Source organism: Heptranchias perlo, chromosome 2 (genome assembly GCF_035084215.1).
Source record: "Heptranchias perlo isolate sHepPer1 chromosome 2, sHepPer1.hap1, whole genome shotgun sequence".
NCBI lineage: Eukaryota > Metazoa > Chordata > Chondrichthyes > Hexanchiformes > Hexanchidae > Heptranchias > Heptranchias perlo.
The window spans coordinates 153,502,604-153,520,367 of NC_090326.1; the positions used below are offsets into that span (position 1 = coordinate 153,502,604).

At 42.0% G+C, this 17,764-nt stretch overlaps 1 protein-coding gene across 2 annotated transcripts in view; it reads right to left on the reverse strand.

Moving 5' to 3' along the window:
• LOC137344994 (actin-related protein 3B) overlaps window positions 1–17,090 on the reverse strand; it is a 79,437-nt gene extending 62,347 nt beyond the window's left edge. For both annotated transcript variants that reach the window (XM_068008330.1, XM_068008322.1), the window contains exons 1-2: window positions 16,921–17,090; window positions 3,900–3,955 (exon numbers count right to left, since the gene is read on the reverse strand). In XM_068008330.1, coding sequence (XP_067864431.1) covers window positions 3,900–3,938 — 39 coding nt within the window. In that variant the 5' untranslated portion in view covers window positions 3,939–3,955; window positions 16,921–17,090. The remainder of the gene's footprint in view (window positions 1–3,899; window positions 3,956–16,920) is intronic.
• Between the last annotated feature and the right edge of the window lie 674 nt (window positions 17,091–17,764).

Genomic DNA, 17,764 nt, shown 5'->3' on the forward strand with positions numbered 1-17,764 from the left:
TGGGCAAAAGCAGTTTAAACCTCTAGGTAGGAGTGGCCACTCAACCACATTTAAATTATTCGATACCGTCAAAAAATACTGCTATTTCTTATTTGCATTAACATTGTGTCACATTTACAAACGGAACTAATTAGAATCACGTTCAGTTCTGATAAAAGATCTTCGACTGGAAATGTTAACTCTGTTTCTCTCTCCACAGACGCTGCCTGACCTGCTGACTGTTCCCAGCATTTTCTGTTTTTATTTTAGATTTCCAGCATCTGCAATAGTTTGCTTTTTGAATTAGAACCATTGCTGCTTCTCTGTAACCCCAGCACAAATCATCAGATACAGGTAGGTACCATTGTATGATAGTATCAACAGTACCTGAGCGCACTGTAGATCAATGGACCGATCACACCTTCTGCACTGGCTTCACTGCTATTTCCAATCTCACCTTCTGCACTGGCTTCACTGCTATTTCCGATCTCACCTTCTGCACTGGCTTCACTGCTATTTCCCATCTCACCTTCTGCACTGGCTTCACTGCTATTTCCAATCTCACCTTCTGCACTGGCTTCACTGCTATTTCCGATCTCACCTTCTGCACTAGCTTCACTGCTATTTCCGATCTCACCTTCTGCACTGGCTTCACTGCTATTTCCAATCTCACCTTCTGCACTGGCTTCACTGCTATTTCCGATCACACCTTCTGCACTGGCTTCACTGCTATTTCCGATCTCACCTTCTGCACTGGCTTCACTGCTATTTCCAATCTCACCTTCTGCACTGGCTTCACTGCTATTTCCAATCTCACCTTCTGCACTGGCTTCACTGCTATTTCCAATCTCACCTTCTGCACTGGCTTCACTGCTATTTCCAATCTCACCTTCTGCACTGGCTTCACTGCTATTTCCAATCTCACCTTCTGCACTGGCTTCACTGCTATTTCCAATCTCACCTTCTGCACTGGCTTCACTGCTATTTCCAATCTCACCTTCTGCACTGGCTTCACTGCTATTTCCAATCTCACCTTCTGCACTGGCTTCACTGCTATTTCCAATCTCACCTTCTGCACTGGCTTCACTGCTATTCACTGTGAAACCAGCTCTGTCACCTCTTCCACCATTTTGTCATCTGGCAATTCCAAGCCTCTCCAAACAACCTAAACACTAAACTTGCCACAGAATCTCTGCAGCTGTCCTCATTCTCGCAGCTCATATTTCCACCCTTGATCCTGGCACTTGAGTGCTCAAACCCTAATTTCAGCAGCTCAGTTTTATATACCTCCTCTTTTCTAGACTTATATAATAGTCAATTTCACCAAGCTTGTCTTTGTCTCTGTTTTTGTGACCAGAGAACAATGCTTGGCTTCCATTGAGATTTTATTATTTCCACAGGCACCCTTGCTTGCCTGTCATTAAGAGCTAAAAATTTCCAGTAGGTCACACATTCTGCTTTTTCATCATACTGTCTTTTTAACCTTTATTCGAACTGACAAACTTGACAGGGACCAAATTTATTCTCCTTCACTGCCTTGGCAGCCTCCACTCAAATAACCTCTTCCAGCACACAGCACTTGATTGTGACATCATGTGTATTTACTCTGGCCAGGGGAATATCGTGCATGCTGACAGTACATATTCCAAACTCCTTTGCCAGAAGTTCATGTGCCTTGACTTGACTTCTTCAGGTGTTGCTGCAACATGCCGTGCCACTGTGCTGCCAAAGAAACAGTTCTTTTACGGCAACACCAGAAGCTACGTGATCAATCCTTTACTCTTGGTGATCATATCAAAAGCAAGTCAATTCACTCACAGCTTGTACTTTTTTGATATCGCAGCAAGTAAACCCACAGAGATTGAAAGAAGTAGCCACTACCTGTATTTTACTTTCTCAGTAAATAATTGAATTTTAAAAACTGCAATCATTTGGTACAATTCTGTTGTGTAAAGCATTCATCATTTTTACATAGAATTTACAGCACAGAAACAGGCTATTCGGCCCAACTGGTTTGTGCCAGTGTTTATGCACAGATCACACAAGCCCCCTGCCACCCTACTTAATCTAACCTTATCTGCAAATCCTTCTATTCCTTTCTTCCTCATGTACTTATCTAGCTTCCTGTTTAATGCATCTATGCTGTTCATCTCAACTACTCCTTGTGATAGTAAGTTCCACATTCTAACCACTCTCTGGGTAAAGAAGTTTCTCCTGAATTCCCTCTTGGATTTATTAGCGACTTTCTTATATTTATAGCCCCTAGTTTTGGATTCCCCCCATGAGTAGAAATATCTTCTCTACGTCTACCCTATCAAACCCCTTCATAATTTTGAAGACCTCTATTAGCTTAGTTATTTCACAGGTAAGTAACAACAGTGATGCCCTGGAATGGTCAAAGCTTCTATTTTGCCTAAAGAAATTGTCTTAAAAACCAAGATATAAATAAATCAGTGGACCTTATTTTAAAAGCAGCTTCACAGCAGGACTGACTAAAATAAAACAAAGCGAAGAACTCCCTATGAAAGTTAGTCTAATATATTTACAAATCAGGAAATTACACATTACTTTTATATAACTAAATTTTTTCCTGGAAAGATAAACTTCCTGCCCGACATAGAAAACCTTCACTATGGTCCTTTTAAACCAATATAGTCCAAATCGTCGACTAAATCACAAACTGTACATTGTATAGTATTTATTATGGCTATTCCAGGGAGAGTTGTCACCAGACAACTGTTGCACCCTTCCCAGCACTTAACTGAAGAATATTGGTGAAGGCATGACACTCCCTTTAAACAGGAACCTGTACTTAGGAGGGAGGGATTGAAAGAAGAGGAATTTCATTTGGCCAAATTTCAATACGTACTGAGAATAGAAGGCAATCATATACCACTGTTGGTGGGGGGGGGGGGGGGGGGGCGGGCAAAGGGAGGAGGAACTCGATGTGGAACACAAGGGCAAAAAACAGAACCTTCCTGAAGTACAATTCTATGGGGTGAAATCCATCTTGGGTGGTAGTGACAGCCTGGCGATAGCAAATTGGCAGCCCGTTTCAACTCTGCCCGATATTCTTTTCTACTGCCCCAGGAAGTTGCATTGCAGCAATGGAAAATATGGTTTTAGCTTATTTTTTTTTAAAATGCCACAAAATGGCTAGGTAATGACTGATATATTCCTGCCCAGGTTGCACATACCCTTCACAGCAAACAGTGGGCAGCCTATTTTCTCCCTTGCCTCTACCAATGCCCAATACTGCTCTGAGGTGCTGGCCTTGAGGCGCGCACTGGAATAGCTCGCAGTCTGATTTTTACTTCCCTGCCTTTCTGGGAGAAGAGTGCCAACCATTTTCTCAGTCCATTCCCATATTAGTGGAGCTGAGATTGCGAACTCAACGCTATGGGACATGGGGTGGTGGGGGGTGAAGAGGGGAAGCAAATTTGTGGCCCAATTGCCATGGAACAGCACGCTATTATTCCAACGTATGAGGAAACATGCCACAGACACCTTACATTGTACTGTCATTTCATAGTAAAGAAGTTCCCCCAAAACTTTTTTTTTTAAACTGGTGCAAAGTTACTTTTAGGTTTAAAGAAGATAGTTCCTGGAAATTATACAGAGAGCTGAGCAGGCGCTAGATAAATAACAGAGATCATAGTGGGTCAGACTACCTATAAACAGACCTCAAAGAGAAACCAATCCTATTGGCAGTAACAGTCCAAATCAGGTATCCCATAATGGATCTGCTCCTCTGAAATGGCTCTACAAATATTATTTCAGGTGAAATGTATAAATTTTAGCATTTCCCCACTGTATTAAAAACTACTCTAATACCATCTCATAACAGTAGAATAAAATTGTGCAAAACAGGTCTTAAAAAGGTAGCATTGGAAATAATAACTGAAATTTATAGTACTTACACGAAGGAATGATAAACTGCGGTTCGGTGTTGCCTGCATAGCCAAGCTTTGTATATCTGAGGGGGGAAAGAAAACTGCACTTAGATCTTTTTTTTTCTTGTACTCACAAATAGTTAAGAAACAAATTTATTGTTACTTTAAAGTGAAAATGAAAAAAGTGGTCATAGACGAGGCTTTGAAACAGTGTTCAAAAAGCAGATAGAAGTTCAAAACTTAACAGAACACTCATCTCAGCAAATTGTCATTGTAAACTGAAAACCTTGCCTTGATCCTTAATTCTTTGGGATTTTGTACAGTAAGTTAGGACAAGTCTTTTTTTATTACAACAGAAGAGTACTATAAATGGTTTTATAGTTTAAAAAAACATTTCCTTGCACCATAACAAGTTTGCTATTTATTAAAAAAATATTAAATTTTTAGTGCTCACAGTTAATTTTACACTTGGACTAACTTGAGGATCTTGCGGTCCTGGCTTTTGTCTCAGATAGCAGAAATAGTACCACTTTAAAAATAAGGTTGTAGAATCTTGCAAAGAATGCAAACTATCTCAAATTACATTTCTATGCTGTTCTTCATGCAAAGGAGAGACATCTCACAGTGCCTTACAGGGTGGTTGACAAAAAGATTGGACATGCAACAGAAAGCGGGAAGAGGATTGGGCGGGGTCTTTATGAGGCTTTTGAAAACAGGGAAGAAGGTGACAAGATGCAGACATTGAGGTAGTAGCATAGAGGTTGTAGAAGTGGCTGCCAATTGTGGCGCAGATTAGGGAACGAGGAGTAAATTGGTATCCGAAAAGCAGAAGGTGCTCAAAGGGCTGTACAGCTGAAGGAGATTGCTCCTGTAGGGTGTAACAAGTTCATAGAGGGATTTAAAGGGCAAGGATCTTAAAAGCCAACATCCTGGGGCACAAAAAGCCTGGGAAGCATGGCGATAATGAGGGCGATGACGTGCAGACATTTGTGTGGCTGAAGCATCCTGGATGAGTTGTGGCTTGTGGAGGGCGTTGGAAGAATTGAGTCTCAAAATGAAGGCGGCATAGATTAGTGTTTTGATAGAAGGGGAAAGTGAGAGATAGAGGTAGGTGGTATTTCAGAAGGAGAAGCTCTGAGGTTTGGTAAAGGATCGGATGCAAGGGAGGAATTTGATCTCTGGTTTACACAGTGTACCAAGTTTCTGCACCACTGGGCTTAGCCTGGGGTGACAGTCACGGAGGTAATTAAGTTTAGGCAGAAGGCACAGATATTTACAGAAGCCAAAGATGATACCTTTGGTTTTGCCAACATTTAGCTGGAATAAGTTACAACTCATCTACATCTTAATGTCGAGAGGCAACTGAAGGTGGCCTTGGGGGTCAATGGAGAAAGCATAGAGGTAGAACCCAGTGTTGTGTGGAAGCTGACCCCATGCTTCTTGATGGTGCCAACGAGTGGAAGCACATTAATGATGATGAAGAGGTGGGAGTCAAAAGGGAGCCCCCTGAGGTGACCAGGAAGAGAAAAAGGACATAACAACTACAATGAGATGGATGGGAGTGATACCATGAAAGCTGTATCACAGAGGTGGACAGTGGAGATAAGTTGCTCGAAGAGGTTGCAACTGTCAACAGGGCCAAAGGCAGCACAGAAGTCAGGGAGGATGAAAAAGGACAGTGAGCTGCGATCACAATCATACAGAACAAAAGCAAAATACTTCAAAACTACAGTGATAAAAGGACATATTTTAATATATCTCTTTACTGGAGGTAGATAGGTTTATAGTGCTCCAGGGTGCTGCTGATGGCCCGTTTATCTGGCACATTGAAGGGACTTGCAGGGAGTGGTTTGGGGGTGGGGGGGGGGGGTGTTGCAATTATTAGTGCTTGGGGATTCTGAACACCAGTGATATTGGGTAGAGTGGTACAACCACACAAGCAGCAGGAAGTTGGTTCAATTCTAACAGTACCCCAACATACAAATGGGGCTCCTTAGGCTCTTGCTAACCTCCATCTACATTTTCTCTGGGCTTAGCGAGGGAGACAATGTGCAATACACACCAGGGAAACAAAAAGACTCAAACGTGGTGACGGGTGTCTATGTATGTTAGATATCAGCTAACCAAAAAAAAAATGCTTTTTTTTTTGAAAAAAATAGGACTCTCAGCCAGCAGCAGTAACAAGAATGCAAACCAGTGCAAATGTTCTCAAATAAATTGAGGAACAAGATTGATTCCACAAACATATAGGACCTGATTCTTCACAACCAGAACAAATTTTCCATTCCACAGTTCTGGGAGAGACAGTGTGTATTGATTAATTGAAGTTAACATTTCTGATTTACTTTTTAGTATGAACTACTACTAGTGCAAAGGATAACTATCTCTCTGCAGAATCGAGTGGTTATCATCTTGAATCATCAATGCATTAAATTCAGAGGGCCAGCTTTGCCATAAATTAATGTTCTGCAGCACTGAGTCACAGAACTAAGGCAAGGTATCAGCTCTCCAACTGAATGGAATGGTTTCTTTTTTTTTGTTCAAAAGGTATGTGTTTTCTTTTCTCTCTGGTCTCCTCTAAGCACACACCACCCCAGCAGAGGGCAGACACATGACTTACATAGAGTTACGTAAAATTCAGCCCAACAGGTCCACGCCGGTATTTATGCTCCACACAAGCCTCCTTCATCTAACCCTACCAGCTTATTCTTCTATTCCTTCCTCCTTCACGTGTTTATCTAGCTTCCTCTTAAATACATCTATGCTAGTCATCTCAACTACTCCTTGTGGTAGCAAGTTCCACATTCTAACCACTCTGGGTAAAGAAGTTTCTCCTGAATTCCCTATTGGATTTATCTTATATTTATAGCCCCTAGTTCTGGTCTCCCATCTTCTCTACATCTACCCTATCAAATCCTTTCATAAGATCTTAAAGGCCTCTATCAGGTCATCCCTCAGTCTTCTCTTTTCTGGAGAAAACAGCCCCAACCTGCTCAATCTTTCCTGATAGGTATAACCTCTCAGTTCTGGTATCATCCTGGTAAATCTTTTTTGCACCTTCCCCAGTGCCTCTATAGCCCGGACCAGCTCCAAGACTTCTGCAAATATAGCTCCATCACCGAACAGTTCTCGGTGGGTCGGGGGGGGGGGGGGGGGGGGGTTCTGTTAGCAGCATCCTAGAAAGCCCCTCATTTTGAGAACGTAACGAATTCAACACAGATCAGGAACTTACTATGTGATGGACTCAAAAGCCCAATCCACATGCTATCATAATCTTATTTCTGAAATGACACTGATTCAGCTGCTATATTGTTCTGAATTAAAGCAGAGTGAATTAAAAACACACAAAGACCGGAGTGCAGAACAGCTCAAGTATTAATGGCAATCAATTTCTAGAATGTACTTGGGACAGTTTTCTAGAACATTACAACCGACAAGGGAACATGCCATACTAGATTTAGTGATGCATAATGAACCAGAACTAGTTAACAATCTGACGGTAAGGGAACATCTTACAAATAGTAACCATAATATGACTGAATTTGATATTAGGTTTGAGAGGGAGAGTCACAAACCAAGGCAAACTTCGAAAGGATAAGAAATCAATTGACCACAGTAAACTGAGCTAATCTGTTAATATGTAAATCTACAATCAAACAGTGGGGAGAATTCAAAGAATTAGTTGGTATGATACAAAACCAGTACATACCCTAAAAGGCAAAGGCTTCACTTATGTGGTAAAGCAACCATGGTCAACAAATAAGGTAAAAGACAATAAAGCCAAAAGAAACACTTGCACAAATGCAAGGAAAAGTAGAAATCCAGTAGACTGGGAGAGCCATGAAAAGCAATAAAAGGATACAAAGCAAGTGATGAGGTGCAAAAAGAAAATGTGAAAAAAAAACTGCAAGGGATATCAAAGCCAACAGCAAAAGTTTTCATAGAGAAAAAAAGTGGTAGAGGGGAATGTGGGCCCATTAAAGATAGTTGCAGGCGATACTATATTGGAAGGGGTACAGCATGCATTCGCCAGAATGATACCGTGGCTTAAATGGTTAAATTATGAGGACAGGTTGCATAAACTTGTCTTGTATCCCCTTGAGTTTAGAAGATTGAGCGGTGATCTAATCAAGGTGTTTAAAATAACAAAAAAATTCGATAGAATAGATAAAAGAGAAACTATTTCCTCTGCTGGAGGAAGCCAGAGCAAGGGGGCATAATCTTAAAATTAGAGCCAGGACTTTCAGGAGTGAAATCAGGAAGCACTTTTTCACACAAAGGGTAATGGAAATCTGGAACTCACTCCCCCAAATGGCTGTGGATGCTGGGTTAATTGAAATTTTTTTTAAGAGTTGAAATCAATAGATTTTTGTTAAGCAAGGATATCAAGGGATAGGGAACAAAAGCGGGTAAATATAGTTGAGGGACAGATCAGTCATGATCTAATTGAATGGCAGAACAGTACTAGAAGCATTAAAGGAGAGGTTCAACATTTTCTTTCTTTTTACAAAGTTATTAGAGAATATGGTATACATTGTTAAAAGTGGCTACTGAAATAAGAAATAGGAGCAGGAGCAGGCCAATCGGCCCCTCGAGCCTGCTCCGCCATTCAATAAGATCATGGCTGATCTGATCCTAACCTCAAATCTAAATTCATGTCCAATTTCCTGCCCGCTCCCCGTAACCCCTAATTCCCTTTACTTCTAGGAAACTGTCGATTTCTGTTTTAAATTTATTTAATGATGTAGCTTCCACAGCTTCCTGGGGCAGCAAATTGCACAGACCTACTACCCTCTGAGTGAAGAAGTTTCTCCTCATCTCAGTTTTGAAAGAGCAGCCCCTTATTCTAAGATTATGCCCCCTAATTCTAGTTTCACCCATCCTTGGGAACATCCTTACCGCATCCACCCGATCAAGCCCCTTCACAATCTTATATGTTTCAATAAGATCGCCTCTCATTCTTCTGAACTCCAATGAGTAGAGTCCCCATCTACTCAACCTCTCCTCATATGTCCGCCCCCTCATCCCCGGGATTAACCGAGTGAACCTTCTTTGTACTGCCTCGAGAGCAAGTATGTCTTTTCTTAAGTATGGACACCAAAACTGTATGCAGTATTCCAGGTGCGGTCTCACCAATACCTTATATAACTGCAGCAATACCTCCTTGTTTTTATATTCTATCCCCCGAGCAATAAAAGCCAACATTCCGTTGGCCTTCTTGATCACCTGCTGCACCTGCATACTAACTTTTTGATCTTCTTGCACTAGGACCCCCAGATCCCTTTGTACTGCAGTACTTTCCAGTTTCTCGCCTTTAAGATAATAACTTGCTCTCTGATTTTTCCTGCCAAAGTGCATAACCTCACATTTTCCAATATTGTATTGCATCTGCCAAATCTCCGCCCACTCACCCAGCCTGTCTATATCCCCCTGTAGGTTTTTTATGTCCTCCTCACTCTCCACTTTCCCTCCCATCTTTGTATCATCTGCAAACTTTGATATGTTACACTCAGTCCCCTCCTCCAAATCGTTAATATAGATTGTAAAGAGTTGGGGACCCAGCACCGACCCCTGCGGAACACCACTGGCTACTGGTTGCCAGTCCAAGAATGAACCGTTTATCCCAACTCTCTGCTTCCTGTTAGATAACCAATCCTCCAAAATATTGTGATTGACTCGGTTTAAGTGGGAATTTGATAAACACATGAAAAGTAAACATATTAAGCAGTATGTGGAAAGAGCAGAGAAATTATATCAAGGATATCAACATTTAAGATAGAAAGGAAGGAGATAATTGATAAACTACGGACAAAATCCCGGGTCTGGATGGATTGCATTCGTGCATACTAAAAAGCTAAGAGATAGCAAAGGCACTAATTATATATAAAAAATCAATAGAAAGGGAATAGTGTCAGAGGACTGGCAGATAGCTAATGTTATTCCTATATTTAAAAAGGGGAGATAGAACAAATCCAGGGAACCGTAGACCAGTCAACTTAATGTAGATGGTAGGAAAGGAATTGGAATCTTTACTCAAAGATGCAAAAGAAAAACATAATAAAAATAGTCAGGATGGATTTTACAACCGGATGGTCATGCTTGACCAACCTTATTGAATTCTTTAAAGTAACAGAAAGAGTAGACAAGGGTAATGCAGTGGATGTAACATATATTAACTTTCAAAAGGCCTTCGATAATGTAGATTCATTACTAACATCAGAGCATGTGGAGTCAGGGGACAAGCAGCAGAATGGATAGCAAACTGGCTACAAAACAGAGGAGAGAGCGAGAGCGCGCGCAAGAGAGAGGAAAGAGAGGAGAGAAATGTGTAGGGGTTAAAGGTGGTTATTCAGACTGGCAGGAGGAATAAGGAGGCCACCTATTCCTTGGAAAATAAGAGTCTAAATGGGGTACAGATTCACAAGTCATAAAAGTAGCAATGCAGGTTAACAATGCCATTAAAATGTAAACAAAGCACTGGGGTTCATTTCTATTGGAATAGAATTCAAAAGCAGAGAAGTTATGTTAAACGTATAGAACCTTGGTTAGACCACACTTGGAGTACTGTGCACAGTTCTGGTCTCCATAAAACAAAAATGATATAGAAGCATTGGAGAAAGTGCAAAAAAGATTTTCAAGGATGATACCAGAACTGAGAGAGTACAACTATCAGGAAAGACTGAACAGGCTGGGGCTCGTTTCTCTAGAAACAAGAAGACTAAAAGGTGGCCAGATAGAGGTCATTAAAATTATGAAGGGGTTCAGTAAGGTAGACATAGAGAAGATATTTCCATTTGAAGGGAGTCCAAAACTAGGGGCCATAAATAGAAGATAGTGACTATGTAACCCAATAAGGAATTCAGGAGAAACTTCTTTACCGAGAGAGTGGTAAAAATATGGAACTTGCTACCAAATGGAGTGATCGAGGCGAATAGCATAGATGCATTTAAGGGGAAGCTAGATAGGTACATGAGGGAGAAAGGAATAGAAGGATATGTTGATAGGTTGGAGGCTCGAGAGGAGCATAAACACTGGCGTAGGCCTGTTGGACCGAATGGCCTATTTCTGTGCTGTAAATTCCAAATAATGTAAATGGGATTCGAATAGTTAGCTGGTGGAGAGCAAGCAAAGGCACAATGGGCCAAGTGGCTGTAGCAAAATTCCTATGATTCCAATTCTGCATTGAAATCAGTTTTTTTTTTAAATGGAAGCTTTTACTTTTTGCCCTCACTTAAAAGGACTTTTTGATATTTAGTAATGACTTTGCAGATGATACAAAACTTGGAAGTGTAGTAAACAGTGAGGAGGATAGTAATAGACTTCAAGAGAACATAGACAGGTCGGTGGAATGGGCAGACATATGGCAGATGAATGCAGAGAAGTACGAAGTGATACATTTTGGTAGGAAGAACAAGGAGAGGCAATATAAACAAAATGGTACAATTCTAAAAGGGGGTGCAGGAACAGAGACACCTGGGGGTATATGTGCACAAATCATTGAAGGTGACCGGATAGGTTGAGATAGCAGTTTAAAAAAAAAAGCATACAGGATCCTTGGCTTCATAAATAGAGGCATAGAGTACAAAAGCAAGAAAGTTATGTCGAATCTTTACAAAAACACTGGTTCAGCTACAACTGGAGTAATGTGTCCAATTCTGGGCACTGCACTTTAGGACAGATGTGAAGCCCTTAGAGAGGGTGCAGAAGAGATTTCCTAGAATGGTTGCAGGGATGAGAGACTTCAGTTACGTGGATAGGCTGGAGAAGCTGGGATTGTTCTCCTTAGAGCAGAGAAGATTGAGAGGAGATTTGATAGACATGTTCAAAATCATGAAGAGTTTAGATAAAGTAAATAAAGAGAAAATCTGTTCCCATTGGCAGAAGGGTCGAGAACCAGAGGACACAGATTGAAGGTGATTGACAAAAGAACCAAAGGCGACATAAGGAAAAACTTTTAATTTAAAATGCAGCGAGTACTTACAATCTGGAATGCGCTGCCTGAAAACAGATTCAATCATGGCTTTCAAAAAGGAATTGGATAAGTAGTTGAAGGGAAAAAATTTGCAGGGCTACGGGGAAAGAGCAGGGTTGTGGGGGGGGGGGGGTGGTGAAATAGGCCTAACCGGATTTCACTTACAAAGAGCCGGCATGGGCTCGATGGGCCAAATGGCCTCCTTCTGTATTACTAACCAATGATTCTATAAATGCTATCCAGTCTGTATCAATATTATTTCACCACCAGTTTTTATTTCATTGACCCTGAATGGCATCATAAGTAATTTGATTTCTGAGCAAATCTTTATTGAAATCATAATTAGAGAAATACAAAGATGTATCAGCTATACATCACAGTTAAATACATCAGGGTATTAAATTATTCAGTGACTGCAGGGGTTATTATTGTTCATTTCTTGCATGCCAATGAAAAATGACACTACATGCATACATAGCAGCAGGAGGATAAGCAATGCCACAAGGGCATTTATTCCACATTCAGGCATCCTTGAAGTTCACTGCAGTTTGTTCATGCAGTGAGGAAACCAGCTGAGAAAAATTACTACTTGCCCCAATTTTGGTCAATAGCAACAGAACAAATTATTGCGGTGAAGATTTTTCTTTTAAATTATTCATTCTCGGGACATGGGCATCACTGGCAAGGCATTTATTGCCTATCCCTTAGTTGCCCTTGAGAAGGTGGTGGTGGGCCTTCTTCTTGAACTGCTGCAGTCCGTGTGGATAAGGAATTCCCACAGTGCTGTTTGTTAGGGAGTTCCAACATTTGGACCTAGCAACAATGAAGGAATGGCAATATATGTCAAAGTCTAGATGGCGAGCAACTTAGAGGTGATGGTATTCCCATACACATGGTGCCCCTGGTGGAGGGTGCATGTTTGGGAGGTGCTGTCCAAGAAGCCTTGGTGACTTGCTGCAGTGCATTCTGTAGATAGTACACACTGCAACCAGTGCGCTGGTGGTGGAGGAAGTGAATGTTTAAGCTGGTGGATGGAATGCCCATCATGTGGTCTGCTTTTCCCTGGATGGTGTTGAGTTTCTTGAGTGTTGTTGCAACTGCGCCCATCCAGGCAAGTGGAGAGTATTCCATCACAATCCTGACTTGTAGGTGGTAGAGAGGCTTCGAGGAATCAGGAGATGGGCAACCCGCCGCAGAATACCAACCATTGAACTGTAGTAGCCACAGCATTTACATGGCTGGTCCAGTTGAGTTTCTGATCAATGTTGATGGTGGGGGATTAGGCGATGGTAATGCCATTGAATGTCATGGGGAGGTGGTTAGCCTCGCTCTTATTGAAAATAGTCATTGCCTGGCACTTAAGTGGCAAATAACATTCGTGCCACACATCAGCCCAGGCCTGGATGTTGCCCAAGTCTTCCTGCATGTGGGCATGGGCTTGCTTCATTATCTGACAAATTGCAAATGGAACTGAATGTTATGCAATCATCAGCGAACAGCCCCATTTCTGGCTTTACAATGGAGGGAAGGTCATTGATGAAGCAGTTGAAGATAGTTGAGCCTTGGACGCTGCCCTAAGGACCCTACAGTGATGTCCTGGGGCTGAGATGATTGGCCTCCAACAACCCCTACCATCTTCCTTTGTGCCAGATGCAACTCCAACCACTGGAGAGTTTTCCTCCTGATCCACATCGACTTCTGTTTTATGATGGCTCCTTGGTGCCACACTCAGTCACATGGCACCTTGGATGTCAAGGACAGTCACTCTCACCTCAACTCACGTCCATGTTTGGACCAAGCTGTAATGAGGTCTGCAGTTGAGTGGTCCTGACAGAACTTAGACGGAACATTGTTGAGAAGGTTATTGGTGAGTAAATGCTGCTTGACAGCACTATTGAGATCTCTGTCCATCACTGCTGATGATTGAGAGTAGGCTAATAGGGCATTCATTGCCAGGTTGGATTTGTCCTGCTTTTTGTGGACAGGCCATATCTGAGCAATTTTGCACATTATCAGATACATGCCAGTGTTGTAGCTGCACTGACACAGCTTGGTTTGAGGTGTGGCTGGTTCTGGAACACCGTTTTTCAGCACTACAGCCTGGATGTTATCGGGACTTGTAGCCGTTGCTGTGTCCAATTCACTCAGCTGTTTCTTGATATCATGTGGAGTGAATCAAATTGGCTAAAGACTGGTATCTTTGATGGTGGGGACCTCAGGAGGAGGCTGCAAAGAATCATCCACTCAGCACTTCTGGCTGAAGATTGTTTTGAGCCAGACAAAACAATCTGGCTCAAAACAGATTGTCTTGAGCCAGATTGTTTTGTCTGGCTCAAAACAATCACCCTTGTCTTTTGCACTTATGGGCTGGGTTCCACCATCCTTGAGAATGGGGATGTTCATGGAGCCTTCTCCTCCCAATAGTTACTTAATTGTCCACCGTGACTGGATGTGGCAGGACTGCAGAGCCTTGAACGTTGGTTGAGGGATCACTTAGCTCTTTGTATAGCATGTTGCTTTCGCTGTTTAGCAGACATGTCATCCTGTTATAGCTTCACCAGGTTGGCACCTCATTTTCAGATACACCTGGTGCTGCTCCTGGCATGCTCTTCTACATTCCTCATTGAACCTGGATTGGTCATGTTGCTTGATGTGATGGAAGGGAGACACATGTGCTACACCATGAGGTTACAGATTGTGGTGGAATACAATTCTGCTACTGCTGATGGCCCACAGCACCTCTTGGATGCCCAGTTTTGAGCTGCTAGATCTGTTCTTAATAACACTTTGCTCAATTCCATATCAAATAAGTGATTATTAGCCATCAGTAGTATTAAAAAAAGTTGCTTTCTCAATCTCCTTCAATGCACAGAGCCATAGATGTTTACAGCACAGAAAGAGGCCATTCAGCCCATCATGCCTGCCATCACTTTGCTTGGGCAATCCAAAACTTAGACCTCTGCCCCAATCTCTCCCCATAGGCCTATCATTTCCTCTGTTTCAAATACTTATCCAAATTTTCCCATAAAAGTTGCAATACCCAAGATAAAAATACAAGAAATTTGAACTTTAGAATCATAGAGCACAGAAGTAGGCCATTCGGGCCATCGTGCCTGCTCTTTGAAAGAGCTATCCAATTATTCCCATTCTCCTGCTCTTTTCCCATAGCCCTGCAAATATGTCCTTTTCAAGTATATATAACATTCCCTTTTGAAAGTTACTATTGACTCTGCTTCCACCACCCTTTCAGCGGTGCACTCCAGATCTATATTTTAAAAAATATCAGTCCATATTAAAAAGAAATTATCCTAATACTATCCATTATAAAGATATTCATATTTTCATCTGGCATCTGTGTACTTACAATGCTGTTTCTTGCTCTTCAGTATAGATTTAGCCTTTTGCCCCAAGAACCAGGAGGTAGCACAGTGAATCAGCATCAATGCAAGATACCACACCAAATTTGGGATGCAAGTTTGAAACCCCAGCCTTCTGAGTAATTGATTTCATTACACTGTTCTGTCAACACTGAGCAGAGAAAGGTCAAAAGGAAGATCGACCCCAGACCACTCACATGTACCCTACTGCCCGGATCAATTCAGACTAGCCTCAGCGGAGGCCAGGGCATAGATCACCCAGGCAGAAAGCAAAATACTGCAGATGCTGGAAATCAGAAATAAAATCAGAACATGCTGAAAGCACTCAGCAGGGTCAGGCAGCATCTGTGGAGAGAGAAACAGAGTTAACGTTTCAGGTCAAAGACCTTTTGCCGGTTCTGACGCAAGGTCATTGACCCAAAGGTCCCCCACATGCCTTCTCAGCTACAGCTAGTGCATGGTCCAGAGAGCAAAATAAGAGACAAATTTACTCTCAGAACATAAAGTACGCACAAAATACTGCAGCTTTCTAAAATGAACCACCACTGACAACTATCTTCTAAACGGTAATTACAATGAAAATATTTTTTAAAAAGATAAGCTTCTTTACTTCTTGCTTATACATCAAGGACAGTTGATACATTTTAGCAGCTACAAAGCTTTAAATATACCAGATTCACATGTAATTGCAAGACCATAACACTTTCTTGAAGACAGAAAATAAGCAGATGCTGTTTCAGATGAAGTGGCAGATTTGATTGCTAGTACACAATAAAAAGGTGAGGACAGCTAAAATGTAAATGTCCCTCAATAAAAGACATAAAAGGAAATCATGAGTGGCAAATTATTTATCTTTCTACAAGTGACATCAGATCTCAGTCATAGCTTCTGCTGATGTAAATATTCAAATTTTCACAATTAGCATTTTTAAAAAAAAACATATACAGCTAATTCAAAGTTATTCAATTTGAATTACCAGATAATTAAAATATTTTAGCACAAAAAACTACATTTGAGTTAACAGGAGTAGACCCTAGCGGTTCAATTTGCATAGAACAGCTGCAAATACCATCCAGTTCCAACAACCTGCTGAAAAATGTCAAATCAAGTTAATAAGGACTTTGGGGCTAGTTTGTGGACATTACCACAACAACCAAGGCAGCAAAAAAAAAAAAAATATCATAGCAGCTTTTATAATCTTAAAGATTTCAATAATATCAATGTTAAATACCATAATGCGTAATATAAATAAAAACATTAAATGTAATAAAAGGTCAAAATTAACATTAAAACTTTGATAACCCAAAATAAACTCAAATTTAAAAGATATTATTTAAAATTATAATTAAACCCGCAATAAAATATCACGGTGATTTATGGCTAAGAATCACAAATGCAAGCCAGCTGAGTTGCTTTAGTTTCACTGGAGGGTTTTTTTTTTGGGGGAGCAAAAAAAAACACACACACACTCTTGCAGCAGGAGCTACAGCTGTTCCTGTTCTGCACAGAGGCGGGCAGGCGGGCGGGCGGGCGGGCGGGCGAGCGCGCGCGACACTCCCCGCCCCCAACAAACAGCTGGCGGCGGCCGTAACCAAGGGAGCCGCTGTGACAGACAGACAGACAGACAGACAGCGGGGCCTTCGTGCAAACGCATGGAGAATATATACACACACACACAGAGAGAGAGAGACTGACTCACCCCGTCCCGCAGTCAATGACACAAGGAGGTAAGTGGCCGGCCATACTGTCAAGTTTGTTAAATCAATATGAAACTTTAATGAGTGATGAACTGCGATGTAAAAATCTCTCTTTTAAAACCATGGAGGAGCCGCCGTCAACCGCCACCCCGCCAACCGCCGCGTCTCTGCAGTAACCATGCGCCGAGCACTTCCGGGGTCACTGCCGCCAGAGGGCACTGCCTACCCGGATCTTGCAAACCAACCCCCACCCCCACCCCCACACACACAAATTTAGCCAACAATGGGTTTTGGGCCCATCCTGATATTGGTGTCCATGTGTTACCACCCCCACCACCCTAATCATCACCACCATCACCCCCTGACCCAAAACTGGGATCATCAAAAGAGGAAAGGTCAAGAGACAGTTCAAATTTATTGCAGCTACCTGTCACTGAGCAGGTGGTGGATGGACTGCCCACAAACCATGCAAGCTGGTGACATAAATAATTCGATGACCGAGTAGGAAGGGCATTTGGCATCAATTGAGGAATATATAGTGTTACCTCTAGACTCGACTATTCCAATGCTCTCCTGGCTGGCCTCCCGTCTTTCTCCCTCCGTAAACTTGAGCTCATCCCAAACTCTGCTGCCTGTACCCGAACTTGCACCAAGTCCCGTTCTCCCATCACCCCTGTGCTCGCTGACCTACATTGGCTCCCGGTCCGGGAACGCCTCGATTTTAAAATTCTCATCCTTGTTTCCAAATCCCTCCATAAAAACATAAGAAATAGGAGCAGGAGTAGGCCATACGGCCCCTCGAGCCTGCTCCGCCATTCAATAAGATCATGGCTGTTCTTTGACCTC